This window comes from Argentina silus (genome assembly GCF_951799395.1).
Source record: "Argentina silus genome assembly, chromosome: 4".
Taxonomy (NCBI): Eukaryota; Metazoa; Chordata; class Actinopteri; order Argentiniformes; family Argentinidae; genus Argentina; species Argentina silus.
This window is the reverse complement of record NC_139658.1, coordinates 12,229,699-12,249,122: the sequence shown is the minus strand read 5'-3', so window position 1 is coordinate 12,249,122 and position 19,424 is coordinate 12,229,699. Positions and strand designations below refer to the sequence as shown.

The 19,424-nt window shown below is 41.7% G+C and overlaps 2 protein-coding genes across 2 annotated transcripts; both read left to right on the top strand.

Annotated features, from left to right (window-relative positions):
* The first annotated feature begins 325 nt into the window (after positions 1 to 325).
* LOC310802923 (heme transporter hrg1-A-like) lies at positions 326 to 3,986 on the top strand. The gene is made up of 3 exons (XM_083667542.1): positions 326 to 730; positions 2,953 to 3,120; positions 3,816 to 3,986. Exons 1-3 carry the CDS (start codon positions 601 to 603, stop codon positions 3,950 to 3,952), a joined length of 435 nt encoding a protein of 144 aa, XP_083523668.1. The 5' UTR covers positions 326 to 600; the 3' UTR covers positions 3,953 to 3,986.
* An 11,365-nt stretch (positions 3,987 to 15,351) lies between these two features.
* On the top strand, positions 15,352 to 15,933 carry LOC310803338 (twist-related protein 2-like; the record flags this gene model as incomplete). The annotated part of the gene is made up of 1 exon (XM_083668076.1): positions 15,352 to 15,933. One exon carries the CDS (start codon positions 15,352 to 15,354, stop codon positions 15,931 to 15,933), a length of 582 nt encoding a protein of 193 aa, XP_083524202.1.
* Between the last annotated feature and the right edge of the window lie 3,491 nt (positions 15,934 to 19,424).

Genomic DNA, 19,424 nt, shown 5'->3' with positions numbered 1-19,424 from the left:
TTAGAAGATGCGTAAATTGTGGCCATGAAGGGATGCACATGGTCAGCAATACTCAAATATGCGGTGGCATTCAAGCGATGATTGATTGGTATTAATGGGCCCAAAGTGTGCGAAGAAAACATTCCCCACACCATTACCATTACACCACCTCCACCATGAGAAGGTGTCCTAATAAAGTGTTCCGTAAGTGTATAAGGTCTCTGTCTGTCTGAAGGGGTGTAAGGAGTCTTCCAAGACCACAGTGGCCGCTGTTTACCATATTACAGTCACACCTCTTGGATTTCTTTGGCACATTGGCTGTAAATATTAGATAAGCATGCAAATGTTTTTTGTTTTTTTTACTTCCACACATAACAAGTAGCTAGGACTCGTCGTTCATGTAGCTATCACTAGCCACACTCTCGTTTAACTTTGCTGACAGTGTCACCTAGCAAAAGAGTGTTGTTTTTTTTCTTACCACTTAGCATAGCCTAGCTAGCTACAGTTGAGAGACAGCGAGGATAGGAGAGCAGGGGGCGAGTTTCCAGTTGTTTTTAACATCGACGTTAGCTGTTGAAATTTCAGTCTACTTGTCGTGTCACCTCGTTTTCTGGTGTCCCAATGGGGGTCAATAAGACCTACATCAGTATCGGATATGCCACCTTTGGCATGCTGATGGGATTCTCTGCGTTTCTCGTGTGGAACGTCGCGTATAAACAACCATGGACAGCGGCAATGGGAGGACTATCAGGTGAAGTAAATGCCATGTTGGAATGATTTATGTTGGCCATGATGAGACTGCAGGTATATCTCGTGAAGCCACAGTATTGATCTGCTGGTTCAGACTGAACAGTCGCTACAGTACTGTGGAATGCGCATGCTATATTACCAACTGATTAAATCAAGGTCCTGCAAAGCTGTTCGCACAACTTCATTGATTTGTATACTTAAGGAGTTGTGAGAACAGCTACTGTCGGTCATGCGATGTACTTTGCTACCCTGGGTCAAGTGAGTGTAACATTGCATACCGCCCAGATAGACATGCAAATACATTTGAAGATATTTGCCCCATGCATTGCACACACTGGTTACAGCCATTAGTCGCATATCTGCAACTTTCCAAACGCTGTAGCACGCCTCTTAACTTTAGTAACATAACAGATTACTAATCTTCAATCTATTAACTGCACACAGTGCTTAAAACTGCAAAACTGTAATGTCCGGTCAAAAACCGATTGGGTGTCAGCTCAAACTGCTTAGACCGAGTTTAGACTGAAAACCTTTCATATCTCAATTTAGATCAATGTAGAACACGTGTCCCCTTAATCCCATCCGAGATCATCTCATCATCACCATTACAATATGCTGACTTGAGACCTGATAAGAGTCTGATAAGGTCTTGAACCGTAAAGCAATGTTAAAACATGCATTGCTGTCAGCAACATTCCACTGACAATCATGTTTGACAATTTGACGGTATCAGAAATGTATATTTGTATGTTATCACTCTTAAATGTTAGGAAAATAGCCTTGTTTAAGTACTACAGTTGCTAAAATTCAAGTATTGCCTCCAATGCTTGTGTTCCATTTCTTTATTAGTTACATAATGGTTTTATGGCTCACTAGTTAACAAGTGGCATCTGTGGTTGAACTTGTAATTTATTCTTTGCTCAGCATATCTGTGTGACTTTTCTCTCTATTCTCTCTTAAAGCAGCCTCAATATTTTTTCGACAAATGGAGCAGTTTCTGCTGTCTCATCAGTAATCCTCCTGTCTAAACACTTCCCTCACTATTTCCTAACCAATGAATGTTGCAATCAAACATTAAATCAAACATTAAAAGAGCAATGTTTTTCATGTCCATCTCGGCCAAATTCAACCCTACATACACACGCACAGACCCCATCCACTTGACAAAGCATTTTTTCTTGTGGAGTCATGATGTGCCACATGTGATGTATTGCTGATGTGAATGATGAGGTAATCAATATGATAGCATTTTCAATGGCATGTGCCTAACCTCATGATTTTATACCATGAAATGGGGAAATGAGGGGTTGTCATGACATTGACACAGCAGAAACAATATGCTGCTAACCATGACTGACCTAATGTTTGGGTTGTAGAGATGTCAATTTAACATGGTGGTCATCATCTTGTTATGCTAGACATTAGGGAGCATGGAGCTTTCTAACCACAAAAGTGAATTTAATCACAAATCCTAACCCACACCTCAACCAAGTTAACCCGTACAATGTACCTACTCATCAGTTCTGACAACATTTGCACCTTTAAAAAATACATCAATTTTTGGACTTTTGAACTTTTGAATTCATGATATATTGCCATTGATTCTTGAAGAATATAACTTATAAATGCCTCATGAGCTTAGTTCAGCTGTTTTAACCCATTAGAACCCAAAATATAAGCCTGGTTTACTCCCTTGTTTGTAAACAATGCAACTGTAAACAAACACTGTATACCTTGAAAACATGGTTAAAACTATCATTTTGATCTCATGGATGGTCAGTCTGATGGCACCTTAACCCTTTTTTGCATGGTCATCCAGTGGAAGTGTCATGTGGGACAGCGCACATCCTGTTAAACAGAGAAAAGTAGCGAGTGGTTTTGAAACTGACACTGTAAAAAAAGGAGGCAAAAGAGTGTGACTTTGAGACACACAGTGACACAGCAAAATGCTGTACACTGAGTCAGGAATGCTAACACATACCACACCGCTCGGGACCCAGAAATCAATAGCGTCTTGTAGTAATCTATGAAGAACCGTCTCTCCTGACTTGATTTATATAAATCCACATACTAACTCAAACTAACTGTCTGTGTGTGTGTGTGTGTGTGTGTGTGTGTGTGTGTGTGTGTGTGTGTGTGTGTGTGTGTGTGTGTGTGTGTGTGTGTGTGTGTGTGTGTGTGTGTGTGTGTGTGTGTGTGTGTGTGTGTGTTTCTCCCCCTCAGGTGTGCTGGCACTCTGGGCCCTCGTCGCACACATCATGTACCTGCAGGACTACTGGCGCACCTGGCTGAAGGGCCTCAAGTTGTTCCTCTTCATTGGAGTCGTCTTCTCCCTGCTGGCCATAGTGGCCTTCATCACCTTCCTCTCCCTCGCTATCACCAACAAACAGTGTGAGGCTCACAAACCTTATGTTGTGTCTTTTTGTGTGACAATTTTCCCCTTTGCAGACTTTCACATTGATCCTAATATATGCCATTTAGCTGACACTTTTATCCAAAGCGACTTACATTGCAGTGAGTGCATACATTTCAATACATCCCAGTAGGAATCAAACCCACAACCTAAGCGTTGTTAGCGCCATGCTCTACCAACTGAGCCACTAATAGGATACTAATATCCTATTAGTATTGTTCCTGCTCCCTCTCTCATCCTTATGTGTTCCCCCTCCAGCTCCTTCTCATTGACCGACCTCTCCCCTTCACTCGCTCTACCCTTAACTTGTTGCAAACCCCCTCTTCCCTGACTGACGAGCCCTTGTTAATCCCTCTCATTCCCCTACACTGCATCATGTGTGTTTGGTCATTGGTATTGAGTGATTAAAACCCCTGAAATCATGTCAGTTTTGGAAATGATCAACTTCTGTCTGTTAAAAGAAATCCACCCACGACATGCGCATACTCAAGACTAGCCTAGGTGTTTTCATTGAAGATGCACCCGAGTCATTGACGGATGTTGACAAAGCACCAGAGTGATTTCTCAGATACCAGAACAGACAGCTACTCAGTTGCAGACCTACAGTAGTCCACTATGGCTTTTCCCCAGGATGATATCTCATACTCACACATATAATCTCTGTCATCCATAGCCCTGACTGACCCGGAGAGCCTGTTCCTGTCATGTGTGTGGAGCTTCATGACTCTAAAGTGGTCCTTCCTGCTGGCCCTGTACTCCCACCGCTACCGCAAGGAGTTTGCCGACATCAGCATTCTAAGTGACTTTTAACCACCCTTAATCCTCCATGGGGCGAGGTCTACGGTAGACTAACTTAGCAGGTTTCCTAACCTGATGAAAGAAGGAAGGAAGGAAGGGAGGGAGGGAGGGAGGGAGGGAAGGCTGAAAGTAAAAGCCTGGAGAGAGTGAACAACAAGGAGGCTATTTTAAATAAGTAAAGGAGAGGAGGGTCAACGTTGTTGATGGGGAGATATTGAGGGCAATAATGGGGGTGAGGGGTGAGAACGTGTTGTCTGTGTGAATGAGGGAATGCGTAGCTGGACCTCCGCCCGCACCCGTGCCTCCTTGGCCAAGTTTCCCCCCCCCCCTCTTTCTTCCTGTGTGTGATCAGGGTATTCCCAGTCCTACAAGGCCAGTTTATCCCTTATTTTTTTTATTGTTTTTACATTTTAGGGATTTTACTCTCTTCCTATATATACATGATATGTTTTAATCTGTAATCTTGTTGTGTCCTCTGAAGTTGTTTTTAGCTCTGTACCCCAGAATCTCCTTTTTATGGGATTAGGCTTGTTTCTTATTGTGGTTGTATACTTTCAGGAAGTATTTTTAATGGGAAATACTATTTGTTAGTTTTTCTAAGCACCTCATCTATCTGGCTCTGATTAAATACTGCATTTCCTTCCTCTGGCCAGAAGGGGGTGTCAGTCCATCAAAAGTGGCATTTGTAAGTAATGTATACCACACATTTTGAAAAAAGGTTTGTTAACTTTGAATATGTACAATCTCAGATTAGTTGTCAATGTACTGTGAGCATATAAGTACACTTTACTTGCACAAGTCATGTAACACAAGGTACTACACAACAAGAAGGATTTCCCAGTTGTGTTGTTTTTAAGGATGTCTTATTCGTGTTTGAAATGTATGCTTGGGCCCATTGAAACATACTCTCACCTGGAATCAATGTGATGAACCCACTACATTTACAGTAGTCTGTTGTGTCTCAAAACACTTTCACAGCATCCACACCATTGAGTGTATGTAAAGACTATGAATATAGATACTGTAGCATTGTTATCTCAGAATGTTGAAACAACTGCTTTCTCAAAACAGTTGCAAGTGAAACCCACCTGTCTCTTTTTAGTACGCTTGTTATTTCTATTTTGTAGCGTTTTGTTATTGCTGTGACAGGAAGTCGTGTGGACGTGAATGACAACCCCACAAGTGAAAGAAGGACCATTGGGGCTTTGCGTTGGGTCCGTCGATTGTATCTCGGTAATGGCTTTAGCTCACAACATGAGGATTGATGACATGCATGCTTTAGTAATCATAACCTTTGTTGTTGTTTCTCAGATCAAAACCATTTGTGATGATCACTCTGTTGCCGAATGAGATTCATTTGAGTGTACTCATCCTTTAAAAAGTCAGCCTTTTTTAAACACATTTTTTTCCTTCTGTGCTACCATATCTATCATATTGTAATATAATGCAATATGGCATTGTGTGTGTATATCCATGTAAACACTTGTGTGTATGTAGGAATGTATGTATGTACAGGTATGTCTGTGTGAGCTCTGCATTAATAAAGTATTATTTTATGACAGTCCTGTGTGTTTGTGTTAGTACATGTATTGTGTGTTACATTATCCCTCAGCAACAAGTTCTCTATCTGCTTTGAAGGAAATGGTCAGATCTTATGATAAGTTATTTTCTATGATGTACTCAGGGGTTAGAGTGGTAACAAAGTGAAATGTCCATCACCTTAAGATGTGGGACACCATACAGTGTGAATTTATTGTGGCAAAGCCACTGTGGGAATTTAGGTGACAGCTCCACCACCAACACTATCCTAAGCTAAACTTTAAGTTAACCACACTGAGTATGCATGTGGGGGGTAGTAGTAGCTATTTTGTGTCTCATAAGTAGGCCTACTCAATGAAGGTAGAGTGGTTAAACTCTGGGGGCGCCCAGTGTGTTTTGAAGGAGTGAAATGTTGTAATTTCTATTTAGCCAAGGTCAGAGGGGTCAGTGTTGAGGCTGACCTGGTATTAGAGTGGGATTTGCACTGAGAAGCAGTGGGCCATTTTCCCACTCGCCCAGCCCACATAATAGGAGAAAACACCCCCATATCACTGCAGGCAACAGTAAATGCTAGGGCAATAACCTGCCCTTTGAAGTTAGGCAATTATTCAATCCATCCACATTTTTATTTTGGCCCTCAAAGGAGAGGAGGGGGTTGCAAAGGGTTGTTGGTATATGGTATGGTTAATGCAGCTACCTCATAAAGGGGTTTTGAAGTTGATATGGAGAATATATGAGTCACATTTCGATAGTAGTGTTTGTTACAACACTTGTATTGTTGACAATTATACTTCTGTGAGGTGATTGACTTGCAAATGCAACTAGTTTCTCAGATCTACTCGTTCCAAGCTTTTTTGTATTTATAGTTCCTCTGAAACATAAAGAGTAAGCTTTTAGAGTTCAGAGTTCTATCAATGATGTCATTATTAAGAAGGATTATCTTAAACTTTGATCCTTCATAAGAGGACTATCATTATTTTTTTTTTGCTGTCCTCATCCTACTTTTTTGCTTTAATAACATTCTTGTTGGTACTTATATATCTTTATAGCATTACATTGGTTTGTTTGCAAGCCCTGCGAGTCACATTGTATCAAGGTAATTGCAATGTTGTGGTTAAGTAGCCATAGCAACATTTTTTTTTATCTTGCTGTTATTACGTTTTACATTAAGAAACTGAAGAACAATCCTCATTACTCCCCATTAACTAAGCTGTAGGGTTTGGACCAAAGAGCGGCCTATTAACTTTATACTGTAGGTTGTAAAACGTGTGTGTGTGTTTTTGTGTGGTATGTACAGAGGGGGAGGGGTTGAATTTCCTTCAATTATGGGACTCCTTTCCACAAAAATCAAGGAAGGAAGTCGTCTAAGACTTAACTGGCAGATATAATGAAACTGAAAGAAGGAAAGGAAACTTGAAAAAGTCTGAAATATATAAAACTTCCTGATGGGAAAAATATACATAAGGATAAAATCACCTTGTATTACACATGTACTGTGAATCTGTCTTGACCTGATTAAATCAAATTAGATGTATCTATTATTAGATCATATTTTATTTGATATACTTTATTTAAATTAATTGAGCCTCTTTATTGTTTATGTATTTATCTACTGTAGTTGCACCTGAAAGTAGATGAGAAAAATGTATCTGCATATTGATGTATTCTAACCCATATCGCCTATTACATGTACTCATGTTACAGTACTGTAGGTGTTCCAGTCCACTTTTGGTGTATATCAAAAGTTTTTTTGAGTGGGTCTAATAATTGATATTAAATGGAACAGTCACAGTAGCTTTTAACTGTCCACCTTATCTTGTAAATGTAACTTATCTTTTACCAGCAATCATCTCATGGTAACATATGCAGTATTTAGGATGCAGAATGGAACTTCTAAGACCCCTTTGGACAATTGACATTAGTAATTAATGGTATACAGTATCCAACCTTTTGTTCTAAAATATATACAGTATGAACAAGACTTTGCTATTTTGCATTTACTGTACAGCATGCATGCCTACTGTATGTGACGTTCAGAAATTCATTGTTGCACTTAGAATGTAAGAAAATGAATTGAGTAAAAACACTATTAAAAAGACCCATTCAGTTTCAAAGATATTTTGGTTTATGAGAATTTATAGAAAGAAAACGAAGGAAAAAAACGTGAATGAAAAGCAAACATCTTGAATTAGTAGAGAACCAGATGGCTGCTTTGACATTAAAAGGCGCTTTGGCATTTTGAAAAGGCAGTTTCGGAATGATTTCCCAGGAACTTCCGCAAAACGCAGTACAAAGCCCACAGATATTTAAGCAATATCCATAGCAATTTACTGTTTTATTTACAAACTGAAGCATGTGTTTTTGGACCTTTGCATTTCTTCTCCTTTCTCTCTCTCTCTTTTTTCTCTGTTTCATTGCTGCACCTTAATTTCTCTCTCTCTCTCTCTCTCTCTCTCTCTCTCTCTCTCTCTCTCTCTCTCTCTCTCTCTCTCTCTCTCTCTCTCTCTCTCTCTCTCTCCCTTCTTGTCTCTCTGTTTATAACTAACATAAGGTCCAGACGTGATTAACCCTTTCAGTTGGCAGCAGTACAGTAGATGCCCGACCTTCAGGTTCAATCAATGTTTTGTTCCTAGACTCTTTTGTTTTCTGTGTTGCTCTGGCCGTGGACCACAGAACCTCGCATCTGAAACATTTTAGGAGACACATATTTGCCGTTTTAGAGCACAAAGGGATATGCCATGGCAGCGTGCGTTTGAAGTGGCTTCACAAGGACAACCAGTACCAGAACAAGGGATTAAAAAGAAACTATAAAAAAAAACATTAGTTGAGCATAACTTTCGTAAGGTCATCTAATCTAATGGAACAGGGGGATTGATTTAACGTGAAAGTGCTTTGAACCAACCTACAGAGCTATGTCGGTATTTCTAATGCAACTGCTCTGTTCTAAGAATGCAACACATTTGTTGGCCTACGTAGACCCACACTGTATCTTTGTCGGTATTGTGTGGTAGGACCTGGTCAGAGAGGACCTGGTCTTTTGAAGCCTTCATACTGTATTTTGACCTCTTTCGAAGCTTTCACATTTTGAAGTCTAGTGTATCTCAGCCACAAACACAATAGCTGTTTCTGAATTGTCAGAAAATCTGTCCTCTCCTCGACTCCTCCGTCCTCATGTCCTCCGTGTCCCGGAAACCGTTAAGTGGTTGCCATATTTAAGAACATATCAATTGTCAAACAGGTGTATTCCTCCCTGTCCTCGCCTCTTCAAGGAGGTGCCCCACTGAAGGATACAATCTTGTATCTTCATGCAGAAGAGTTTGTAGGATTTCTGCTTACGTGTAACATCCACACCCCCTTTTTTTACTAGACGGGATTCTGGAAAGGCACAACACAAATACGTGTCTGTCTACATAACGGTCCACACAGGAGATGAATTGAAAAAGTAATCTATAACATCCTACACAACATATTGACAATTCCTACAACGAAATTCTCAGAGTTTTTACAATAATAACAACATTTTTAAACCAAAAAAGTGATGTTTTGTATTCTGTTGAGTGGGGAAATTACTAGAAATATCATTCCCACACTCATTCACCATCTGTGGGCAAATTGCTGTATTCTTGTGAGGATGTTGAAATCTTCCATGTTCCAGTAATCTAACCCAAAGGTTAGGAAGATTTATTGCAAACACAACATCCTACCGGTATTCAATCATACTAGGCTTATAAACATAACACCAAGGCATCCCAATTTGTGCCGTGCCAATCTATGTACATCTCAGTGGAAGGAGTGGTGACGACAGGACATGGGAGCGGACAAGGACATCTCAATTCTTACGACCACAATTCCCTTCATGCTTGTTTCCTCATTCACTCCTCGATTTCTCCCCTCGTTGTGACGTTTTGAGGAGGACACGAGTGTAGGACGGGAGGAGACGACAGGAGGAATTGCAAGAAAATAATTTCGAGGCAAAAACAAGAAAACAAGATTATACTTCTCATAAGACCATGGTCTTATGAGAAGTATAATCTTGTTTTCTTGTTTTCTTGATTATACTTCTTGATTATACTTCTTTCTTGATTATACTTCTTATGAGAAGTATAATCTTGTTTTTGCCTTTATATTCTGTTGTTACTGACTATGAGTAACGTGTGTGCGAGTGAACAAGTGTGACTGTTTTGACTGAAAGCTTCATTGAGCGACAAGGTGACCGGTAAACAATTATTTTCAAGGTAAGTATGCGATATGAGGGGACATCAAGAGACACGACCGCTGGTTACACAACAAGAATTGAGACGAGCTCTATCTTATGCAAATATTCAGCTGCGACTTTGGCAACTACCAATCGTAGGTGAGAAGGTTCCACTAACTAGTTGCTAGATTGGCTAACTTAACACCCAACATGTGTTGCTTGAAGTGTCGTCCTCGGCGATGGAAAGAGACAATGTACTTGGACTGAACATAGTGTGTGAGAATGTACAAGGATTTGCTGGTGCTCCCTACTTAACTGATACTCTGGTACTTCACCTGTACTCAGACAACTTGAGGGGTAATAGATCACTATCAAATCAACCTCCTCCAGTGTCATGTTTTATGACCTACAAGGTTGCCTCAGTTCACTGCCTTGGGACATACCCCTTCTTTAGTTATTTTATTAGGAAAGTAATGAGCGAGAAGAGAAATTGAGGATGACAGCAGGAAGAGGCAGCCTGGGGATTCAATCCCTTGCTTGCTCCATTGCCTGGGCGCAATGTGGACCGTAGGTGGCAGCGCTAGACCGAATGCAGACACCCTTGGGACCCATCAGATAATCCATTTGCCTGAAAAGCTACTTTGGCCCAAGCAATGAGATGAATCAGTTTGAGATGTGTTCCAAATAAGATGTGGTCAGATTTGGATTTGGGGAACTACATACAGTAGGCCTACTGCTCGGATTTTATAGAGGTGGCTCATAAATGCTGGCTAGCCAAGTGTGTCCAGTGTAGTCATCTTTGGGCTGGATGGAGAGGTCAGACTCAACACACATTTGGTGTCGAGCATTAGTTAGATGTCATGCATCATGCATTCATAATGCTGTAGGGTCATAATGCTGTACAATGTTTTAGTATACATAGTCAGCCGTGCTCATCATTGGGCTGCAGTATCAGAAGGTTAACCATGTCAGCTAGTGCTCCAGTCCATGGGGTGCAGTGACAATTAGGAAGTTAGCCGTAGTATGTCTAAGTGAATCACATAGTTTGTGGTGAGATGGAATTGAAATAAAAAGAATGTCCACAGTTGTACTTGGAAAACCACTGTAATAAAGAGCACTACAGGGAGCAGGAACATTCTTTTCATTTATTCTTCTTAGCCAAATAACACTTCTGTGCAGTTCCATTCGACTTTGTACATGACCTATTTGATATTGGCCTTGAGGTTTTAGCCATGTTAGCGTAGCCTATCGTGCAGTTTGCCTAAAAGAGTTAGCCATACTAGCCTAGCCAGTAGGCCCATATAACTGCAGAACAGAACTCCGCTGGGAGTGTTTGTAATGTGCCATGTATGGACCCCGGGACTTAAACACTGTAATTAGAGCCAGCGCAGGATATTGGCTAAATTACACATGAAAGCAGGGACATTTGAGGGAAGCTAGGGCGCTAAATATTATGATAAATTATAGCCTAATATATGGAGATAAGTCGCAGCCAAACTGGAATAACACAGGTTAGCACGCAGCGGTGAAAACATTACGTGTTTTTTTTTATCTGCCTCAACAGAAAAATATCTTCAGGGGCTTTTCTTTTGAGCTGCCTTCCTTTGCCCGCACACACAAACTCCCAATAGCATAGCGACAGGGTGTGTGTGTGTGTGTGTGTGTGTGTGTTTGAGGGGACCTATCAGATTTGCTATAAGAATGCATTGACTTAATTGCATTAGCCACCAAACATAAGGGGGACATGCTACATTTTCCATTTGCACACACACAAACGTCCTCCCTGTGTTTTGAAAATAGATCAACACTTTGAAATTAGCCCTCAGTGTAAAAACTAGGTTCAGTAGGCTGGAACTGTAATGTAAGTGTGGCCCCCAAAACCTGCCTGTCCTGGCTTAATACCCCTCATCACTTCACAACCTATAGTCTGTATGTGCCACCCATCCCCCACTATCCTGACCCCCGCCCCCCCCCCCCCCCCCCCCCATCTAAGTCGATACCCCACAGGAAGTCCTGCTCTACGGGGGGAAATGGGTCCCAGATGTCTGCGTGTGTCCCAGTGGGCTCCAGAGGAGGCATGGAGCACCAGAGGGATGATGGGTAAGGGGGGTGGCGGGGGGGGTGGGGGTGCTGTGCTCTGTGACAGGGCATGGAGGTGAGGAGGGGTGAGGGAACTCTCAGGGTTAAGGTGAGGAGAAGTTTGATGGAGCGTGCCATTTGTCTAGCTAGCCTATTCTAGGACTAATTTTCAGCCAGGTCATGCAATGAGTTCATACAATGGAATGTCCCTTTAAATATGCCATTGATCAGTTGTCCTAACAGAACTTTTCAGTATGACGGTAAATTGAATTGACTGCCTTATGGACTTAGAAAATTGTTTTCCTTCGCTAGGGAACTTCAAAAGTGCCTTCAGAGTCAACATTCACATTCCCCAGGACAATATTTCACTATGGATCAGATATGACTAAACCATATGGGTGAGACGTAACTGGACAATACAATAGCCTTACTCTCTTTGATATCTAAGCTCTCTCTGGATATATATACCCTCTTAGTATTGTGTGCTGTCTATTTGCAGCTACAGGAAGGGTTAATTATTACCCCCAAAAATAAAAAGAAGAAGAAAAAGGGCCGGAGTGTTTAGTGAAACATTATGTCAAGACTCTGACAAGGAAATGAAATGTGCAACATCAATCAGCCTATGAGGGCCGAGATCAAACGGCCCTCCACACTCCTGCATCTGGTTCTGTTTGGACAGCCTCTCTTTTTTCTTCCTCTCCTTTCTTCTCTTTTCTTTTTCCCCTTTCTTATTCTTCTCCCATTCTCTCTTTCTCTCTTTCTCTTTTTCCCTCTGTTCTGCGCGAGGGGTGCGCCATGCTGTTCCTGTTAGTCTTTCGTTCGCTCATTCTTTCCGTGATGGTGGCATGGAGGCATGCTTTGCTAAGGTAAGCAGCCCCAAGGTTACCCCGGCAACAATGGGCTTCCTGTTCCTCCTTAGAAATCCACTGTCTCCAGTAGAGTCCAAAGCCAACTCAATTTTAATTCCAGTTAATCCAGGATTTGAATGGGAATTTCTGTTGGAAATGGCGTGGTATGTAAATAGTCTGTTATAATTCAGTGTTGATGTCCACTTCAGTGCCTGGATGAATGGAATTCTGTTTCTGAGTTGATTGGAGTCAATTGAAGTGGAAACGACTCTGAACTCAGCGTACTCCACCAAATCAAGCCTGCCTATTGCAATCATGAGACTCATTAATGTCTCCAAACACCCAACCCATGTCCTTCAAATGCACAGGTACCTCAGGCATCTTGTTGTATTATAAGTTATAACACTCACAGAATGTCTTCTAACATGAAATTACAGGTAAAGCTGCATTCCATAAGAGGTCCTTCCACATGCTAATAACTCATAGGAACAGATTAACATAAGAGGGTTTTCTCTTAGTGTATACATGTATTGTATGTGTATGCATGATTGTATGTGTTTCCACCGTGTGTGTGTGTGTGTGTGTGTGTGTGTGTGTGTGTGTGTGTGTGTGTGTGTGTGTGTTGTCCCTTGTGGTCTTTCACTGCAGGCCCAGATGTGTGTTCCCCTGGGTTCTCCGTGTGGAGAGAGAACGTGTGTTTACTCCACCAGAGGGCATGGATGGCACAATTAACAGCCCTCTCACCTTAGCGGGTTGAGGTCACAGGGTCACAGGGTCAGGGGTTATTCAGGGTCCTCACTGGGCTGTCTCATGGAGAGATTGTAGAGACTGAAGTAGATGTTGATATTTACAGTAGGGATATCAATGGTGAACTGTCTGAATAAACCTTGAATGGGAGTTTTGGTGACATTTGACTTAAGGTGCCATAATGTAGGGTTGAATAAGACCTAAACCATAATTGATATTCAGGTGATAGTTTTATATCCACAGAGTATATAGGCCTACCTATATTCATTACTACAAAATAAAAATGAATCACCAAAAGATAGGCCTGTTTCATCCCCAGGGCGACTCATGTCCTGTGTAAGGCTGGAGTATTGATATTCAGGGTTAGAAGACCTACAGTATCTGCCTAGTAAATGTACCTGTCTGTTTTTTTCATTTATTATTATTTAGAATTCATGTGAAAATGCATTGGTTGGATTGAAGCATGTAAGGATGTTAACGATGTTCAAATGCAATTTATTCTGAATTGTTTATCTTATTTCCCTGTGTTTCCTTTGAGCAGTAGTTTTACATTTAATACATTTAATGTGGCAAGGTTTTTTGTAGCTTCCATGAGCTGTCATGGTGAATTTCTATTTGTGTTTTTTGTAAACATAATTGCAACATCATGAAGTTTATTGTTTAACTTGAAAATCCATTTGTTAGACTTTAATCCATATGTTATTTTCTCTGACTGAGATTGAGGAATGACCCTAGGCCTGAGAGATTTGTTTTCAGAGTGTCCAGTTATCAAGATTTTATGGAGGGCATAAAGATATCAGGGAGATCAGACCTGACACACTGAACTCATACTTGTTTTTTCTAATTGGGGGAATAAAAAATCTTGGCCGGTGGGTGATGGGGGGGATGGTCTCCTGGGCTCTCCCCAGATTTGGACTGCATAGCCCCCCTGCGGGAAAAGGTCTGGTGGACCTCTGGTGGCTGGCTGTGGGTGGGTACTGTGTCTTAGGCTGTGGCTGTGACTTGACTTACAGTATATGTGGCTGGGACCTGTCTTGGTCCTTGACCTGGATGCAGTGAACTAGCGAAATCTAAAGTTCAGCATATACTGTTTCAACCACTGTTCTGTATGTTTTTCAATGTTCCTAATTTTTTCAGTTTAACACAAACACAATGTGGAAGAAAACTAACCAACAAGTACATTAAATAACAAAAACAAGTGTAAATAAATTAATACAATTATAATAAACACGTTAATTTGGTACTATAGCAAACATTTAAAATGTTGTTTATTTTTTTGGTAACCTTTGTACTTCAATCAACGAAAAAAGTGTTTCATATGTTTTCATTACATAATAGTGTTTAAAACATGTAATGAATTGATGAGTGGAGAGACAGACAAGCGGGTGCGGGATAACGCCAGGAGTGCTCCAGGAGAAATCTGGAACCTATAAAGACCCAGACAACTTCTGCAGCTTTAGCAATGGCTCTCCTGATTGGCTAAGACGGCCACTTACCCCCTTCCCTACCATCCACCAACCTCAAGCCTACTTCCTGCTTCTCTGCTCTGCTCTGACCAAAACCACACCCAACGGAACTCGGTTAAGCCAATCGGAGCTGCCCGCAGGCCCAGAGTTTGTGGACGGGTATAAAAAGAGACGAGGTGTACCAGCAAACTAGATGGTTTGTTGTTGTTCCGCAGGCAGGTTGAGATGGGAAACTGGAGGTGAGGAATTCAACACAGACACACAGGGAGACAGAGCAGTCTGACTGGAAGTAAAGACTTATCTGGATCTTCAACAGTAGTAAGTAAAGAAAGTTATCACTCTCATCATTGTTGCTTTCTCTGGAGGAAGAAGACGAGACCTGTAAGCCTGTTTGTCTTAACCAGTATTTCCTGGGATAAAGGGTGTCCTACACTGGTGTCAGAAGAAGGGAGAGATAGAGAAAGAGAGAGACGGACGAAAAGCAGCACCACCCTGCCTCGGAAGAGGAAGGAACGGGTTCCTAGGAGGGACGCTACGATGCGAGAGGAGGTGTCCTGCACCAACTCTCCCGAGGGGGGGCTGGTGGCCAGCGAAGAGGAGTTGGAGAGGGGGCCCAAAAAGAGTGGGCAAGGTGGGGGGCGAAAGCGAGTCCCTTACCCAAAGAAGGACAATCTGGGTCGGGCAGAGGAGAGGGGCACTGCCGGGAGCCCCAATAGCCTGGTCCCGTCGGGGCCCAAGCGGCTGAAGAAGAGCCCCCCCACCGTTATGGTCTCGGTGGCACCTCCTTCGCTAGTTCCCGGAGGCCCGGGGGAGCCTTTCGAGGACCTGCACACACAACGTGTCATCGCCAACGTGCGGGAGCGCCAGCGCACGCAGTCCCTGAACGACGCCTTCTCCTCGCTTCGGAAGATCATCCCCACGTTGCCCTCGGACAAGCTGAGCAAGATCCAGATCCTCAAGCTGGCGTCGCGTTACATTGACTTCCTGTACCAGGTGCTGCAGAGTGACGAGATGGATGCCAAGCTGGCCAGCTGTAACTACCTGGCCCACGAGAGGCTGAGCTACGCCTTCTCCGTCTGGAGGATGGAGGGAGCATGGGCCATGTCCGCCAGCCACTAGTGTACCCCCTCTTACCTGTCCTGTCCTGTCCTGTCCTACCTAACCTACTGTCTCTGTCCCCCCTCACTCTAAGCCTACTATCTCTGCCCCCCTCCTTATCCCATAACCATCATGTCGATCCCTTCCTAATTCACCCTCCTCACTTCACAACCGATCCTCTACCTAATACTCTGCCCCTTTCTGACCCTCATTCTTTCATTCCAAATCACCCTCGCAGTGCTGTCCTTACCCTTTCCCCATTACCTACGCACTGCGCCATCACTCCCACTGTTCGGGTTCACCCTTTGCCTCGACCCCTTTCCACTTTCAATGCTCCTTCATGCCTCCAGCCACCTGTCAATTTAACCCAACTCCACAAGCCTCTACGGTGAAGTCCTTCAGGTATGAACACACATGCATACACGCATACATATACAGTATATACTAAGCAGGACCGATCTACTCTACACACTTGCTGTAGTATCAATTTTAGTTAAAGTTCTCTTTGGCTGTCTGTCAGATCTTATCATTACCAGGAACGAAACGTAGATGATACAAAATGTGGTGTTCTATCTGTGTCCTAGGAGAGAGATGAATTTGTCCACACATATCCGAAAACTGTCATGGCCAAGCAACCAGGTTAAATGCACTTGTGAGAGGGGAGTCAACATTCTGGGGGTCTTACAAATATACCAGCTTGCTTAAAAGTACAGTCATGTAACAAAGCTCTTATCAGTATTACAGAAACAACAAATTAACAAAGACTTTATTCCTTTTACTTTGTTGTCGTAAACAGCTACATCATTTAATACACAAACGGATGAATGTATGAAAAGTGGATAAGTATTGCGAATTTAGCCGACATATAAAATAAAAGGTTTGCAGAATCTGTTCCATAGATTTATCATACATATTTTGTGGGAGAGGATTTATGAATAGTAATTAACTATCCAAAAATGTTTACATCAAGAGAAAGAATGGAAAGAAGTGCAGGTGCCTTGAAAAAGAAAAAGAGTTTATAAAAAATGTTGCGAATGCACAAAAACAGAATTACAACATATTTTACTATATATATACTATATATGATAACAGTGTTGTTTTACGATTATCCTACGATCTCTGTGGATTCACATGCACAATAACTGAAGGACAGTGCCTGGTTCGCCTGATCGCTTGCATTGCAAATACAAACATTTTGTGCATCATTTATAGAAAGGTACAACCTATTCCCAATATCATTATATATGTATATGTGATAAGTACAAAATTGACACATGAGTTACATTTATGTTTGTAACTAAATATAGTTTGGGGATTTTTTTATAATCTATAATTTTCATGTGTAGAAAATGACAGCATAGATCAATCAAATAATAATACGTACTGTACATGTTTTATATTCTATATTGAAAACAAATCAATGTGTTATCATCATTACACAACACACAATTAGTTTCATGAGTCACATATTAATTGTAACATTTTGCTCATATTACAGAATCTGGTCCAATTTGACACAAAGTAGTTGTTGACCCGATAACTGAAACATTAAACTATTTCTTTTAATATTCAAAGCAAACATATTTTCAGGAAATATTTTCACAACATGTATTATCAACTTGTTTTGTTAAACACATGTTGTTGTTTCTGTTAAAGTGACATGTAGCCCGCACTGATTGAAACAATCCTATTTCATTAAAATAGTATTTGGACGCAGTAGTGTAATACAGTACTCTATCTGCTGCATATGTTGAATAATGTTACTCTGCTTGCCAAAAACAAGTGCTTATGATTTTCCTTAAACTAAATGTCAAACAAAAAATGTCAAACATTTTTGTGACATCAAAAACATCAGCCTGGATTTGTTGTTCAAGAACAGAATGAGTGACAAGGGTTTATAATTTTAGGAAATTCAGTAAAACTTGATCAGCCATAACCAACATCAGTAGTTCACTGCCTGGAAGTTGTCATTTACCTTCATAGTTACGAAAAAAAGTTTTATTGGCCAAAAGTACTTGATACTATTTAAGTGTTATATCCAAAGTACATAAATTAGCAAATACTTTTTACCATTGACTCGCTGATACAGTTTAGGCAGAGTGGAGGAAGGTCTGCAGGTCTGCTTTTTACTATCAGCGTAAACAGACAGGTAAATCAGGGGAAAAAAGAGAGGGAAAGGGAAGGAAAGACAAAAAAACTTCTCTCTCTCTCTTTCTCTCTCTCTCTCTTTCTCTCTCTCTCTCTTTCTCTCTCTCTCTCTCTCTCTCTCTTTCTCTCTCTCTCTCTTTCTCTCTCTCTCTCTCCCCTGCAGCCTTGCCCTTTCTCCTCAGGATCTTGTATCCAGTGTCGTGCAATCAGGCCCTGCCGGGGCCCAGACAAGCAGGAACCTTTAGATTGGAAACAGTTGTGAGGCATTAGGAAGGTGTGTGTGCCAGGGGAGAGTTTGATGGTGTGTGTGTGTGTGTGTGTGTGTGTGTGTGTGTGTGTGTGTGTGTGTGTGTGTGTGTGTGTGCGCGCGCGCTTGTTTACGTGGACTTTTATATGTTAGTGTATTATTTTGAAGCCTATGCACTGGCATGTGCGTGTTTACGTTAGTATGTGTATATGGGTGAGTGTTTACATGTGTGCATGCGTGTGTATGTGTGTACATTTCCTTGTGCGTGTGTGCATATGTTGTTTCAATGATTCTATCTTATTTTATCATCTTCTCCTGCTTTCGGTCTCTTGAAAATAACAAACTAAGCTTTGTAGAGTTGGCGGCCGGTAACTCTCCTGAACGCAGATAAGAACATACAAGATAAGCGCTTATTAAAGATAAAACATGAGTGTGAGTGAAAACCCTATCATAGGGAGACAGGAAGAGACAGGATGAAAAAAGAAGAGGTAGAAAAGAATGACAAGCTAGGGGATGATGAGGTGCAGAGAGCAGAGGCAATCCCTCAGAACCCCAACTGTTGAGCACTACTCATGTAAAACCTGGACTCGCATGTCAGGGGAAAACAGTGGAGGAAAAGCAGAGCTCTAGATCAGAGAGGTGAGAGATCAAGGTGATCACACACACACATACCCAAGCACACACGCACACACGCACACACACACACACACACACACACACACACACACACACACACACACACTCAAAATATCCATGCAGAAAACGTAAAAACACATCTAACAAGCATTTAAATAAAGAAACTATGTACATACTTATTTACTCATACAATGTGCATACTGTGCTTACGCATGCACATAATGAGTGGATAGCACCTCAAACTGTAGCACACACATGAAAGTAGCACACACACAAGGCCATGTGCAGTCTCCAGGTGTTCCCCTAACATTACTATTAAATCCTCTGCGGCCTGAAAAGCAGACTTTGAAGGTTCCACCACTGTGGTTGGAAACCCAAACCCGACATGTGGAGGAGATTGTCCTTGAATGAAGCAGCATAGTTATTACCTACTGTTCTGGTTTCTTCCATTATCTACTGCACTGTGGGGGTCAAAATGGAA

Excerpts from the sequence above, each read along its gene's own strand:
- LOC310802923 (XM_083667542.1), top strand. The coding sequence starts at position 601 with ATGGGGGTCAATAAGACCTACATCAGTATCGGATATGCCACCTTTGGC. Across the intron at positions 731-2,952 it reads GGCAATGGGAGGACTATCAG|GTGTGCTGGCACTCTGGGCC; the intron begins GTGAAGTAAATG and ends TCTCCCCCTCAG. Across the intron at positions 3,121-3,815 it reads CGCTATCACCAACAAACAGT|CCCTGACTGACCCGGAGAGC; the intron begins GTGAGGCTCACA and ends TGTCATCCATAG.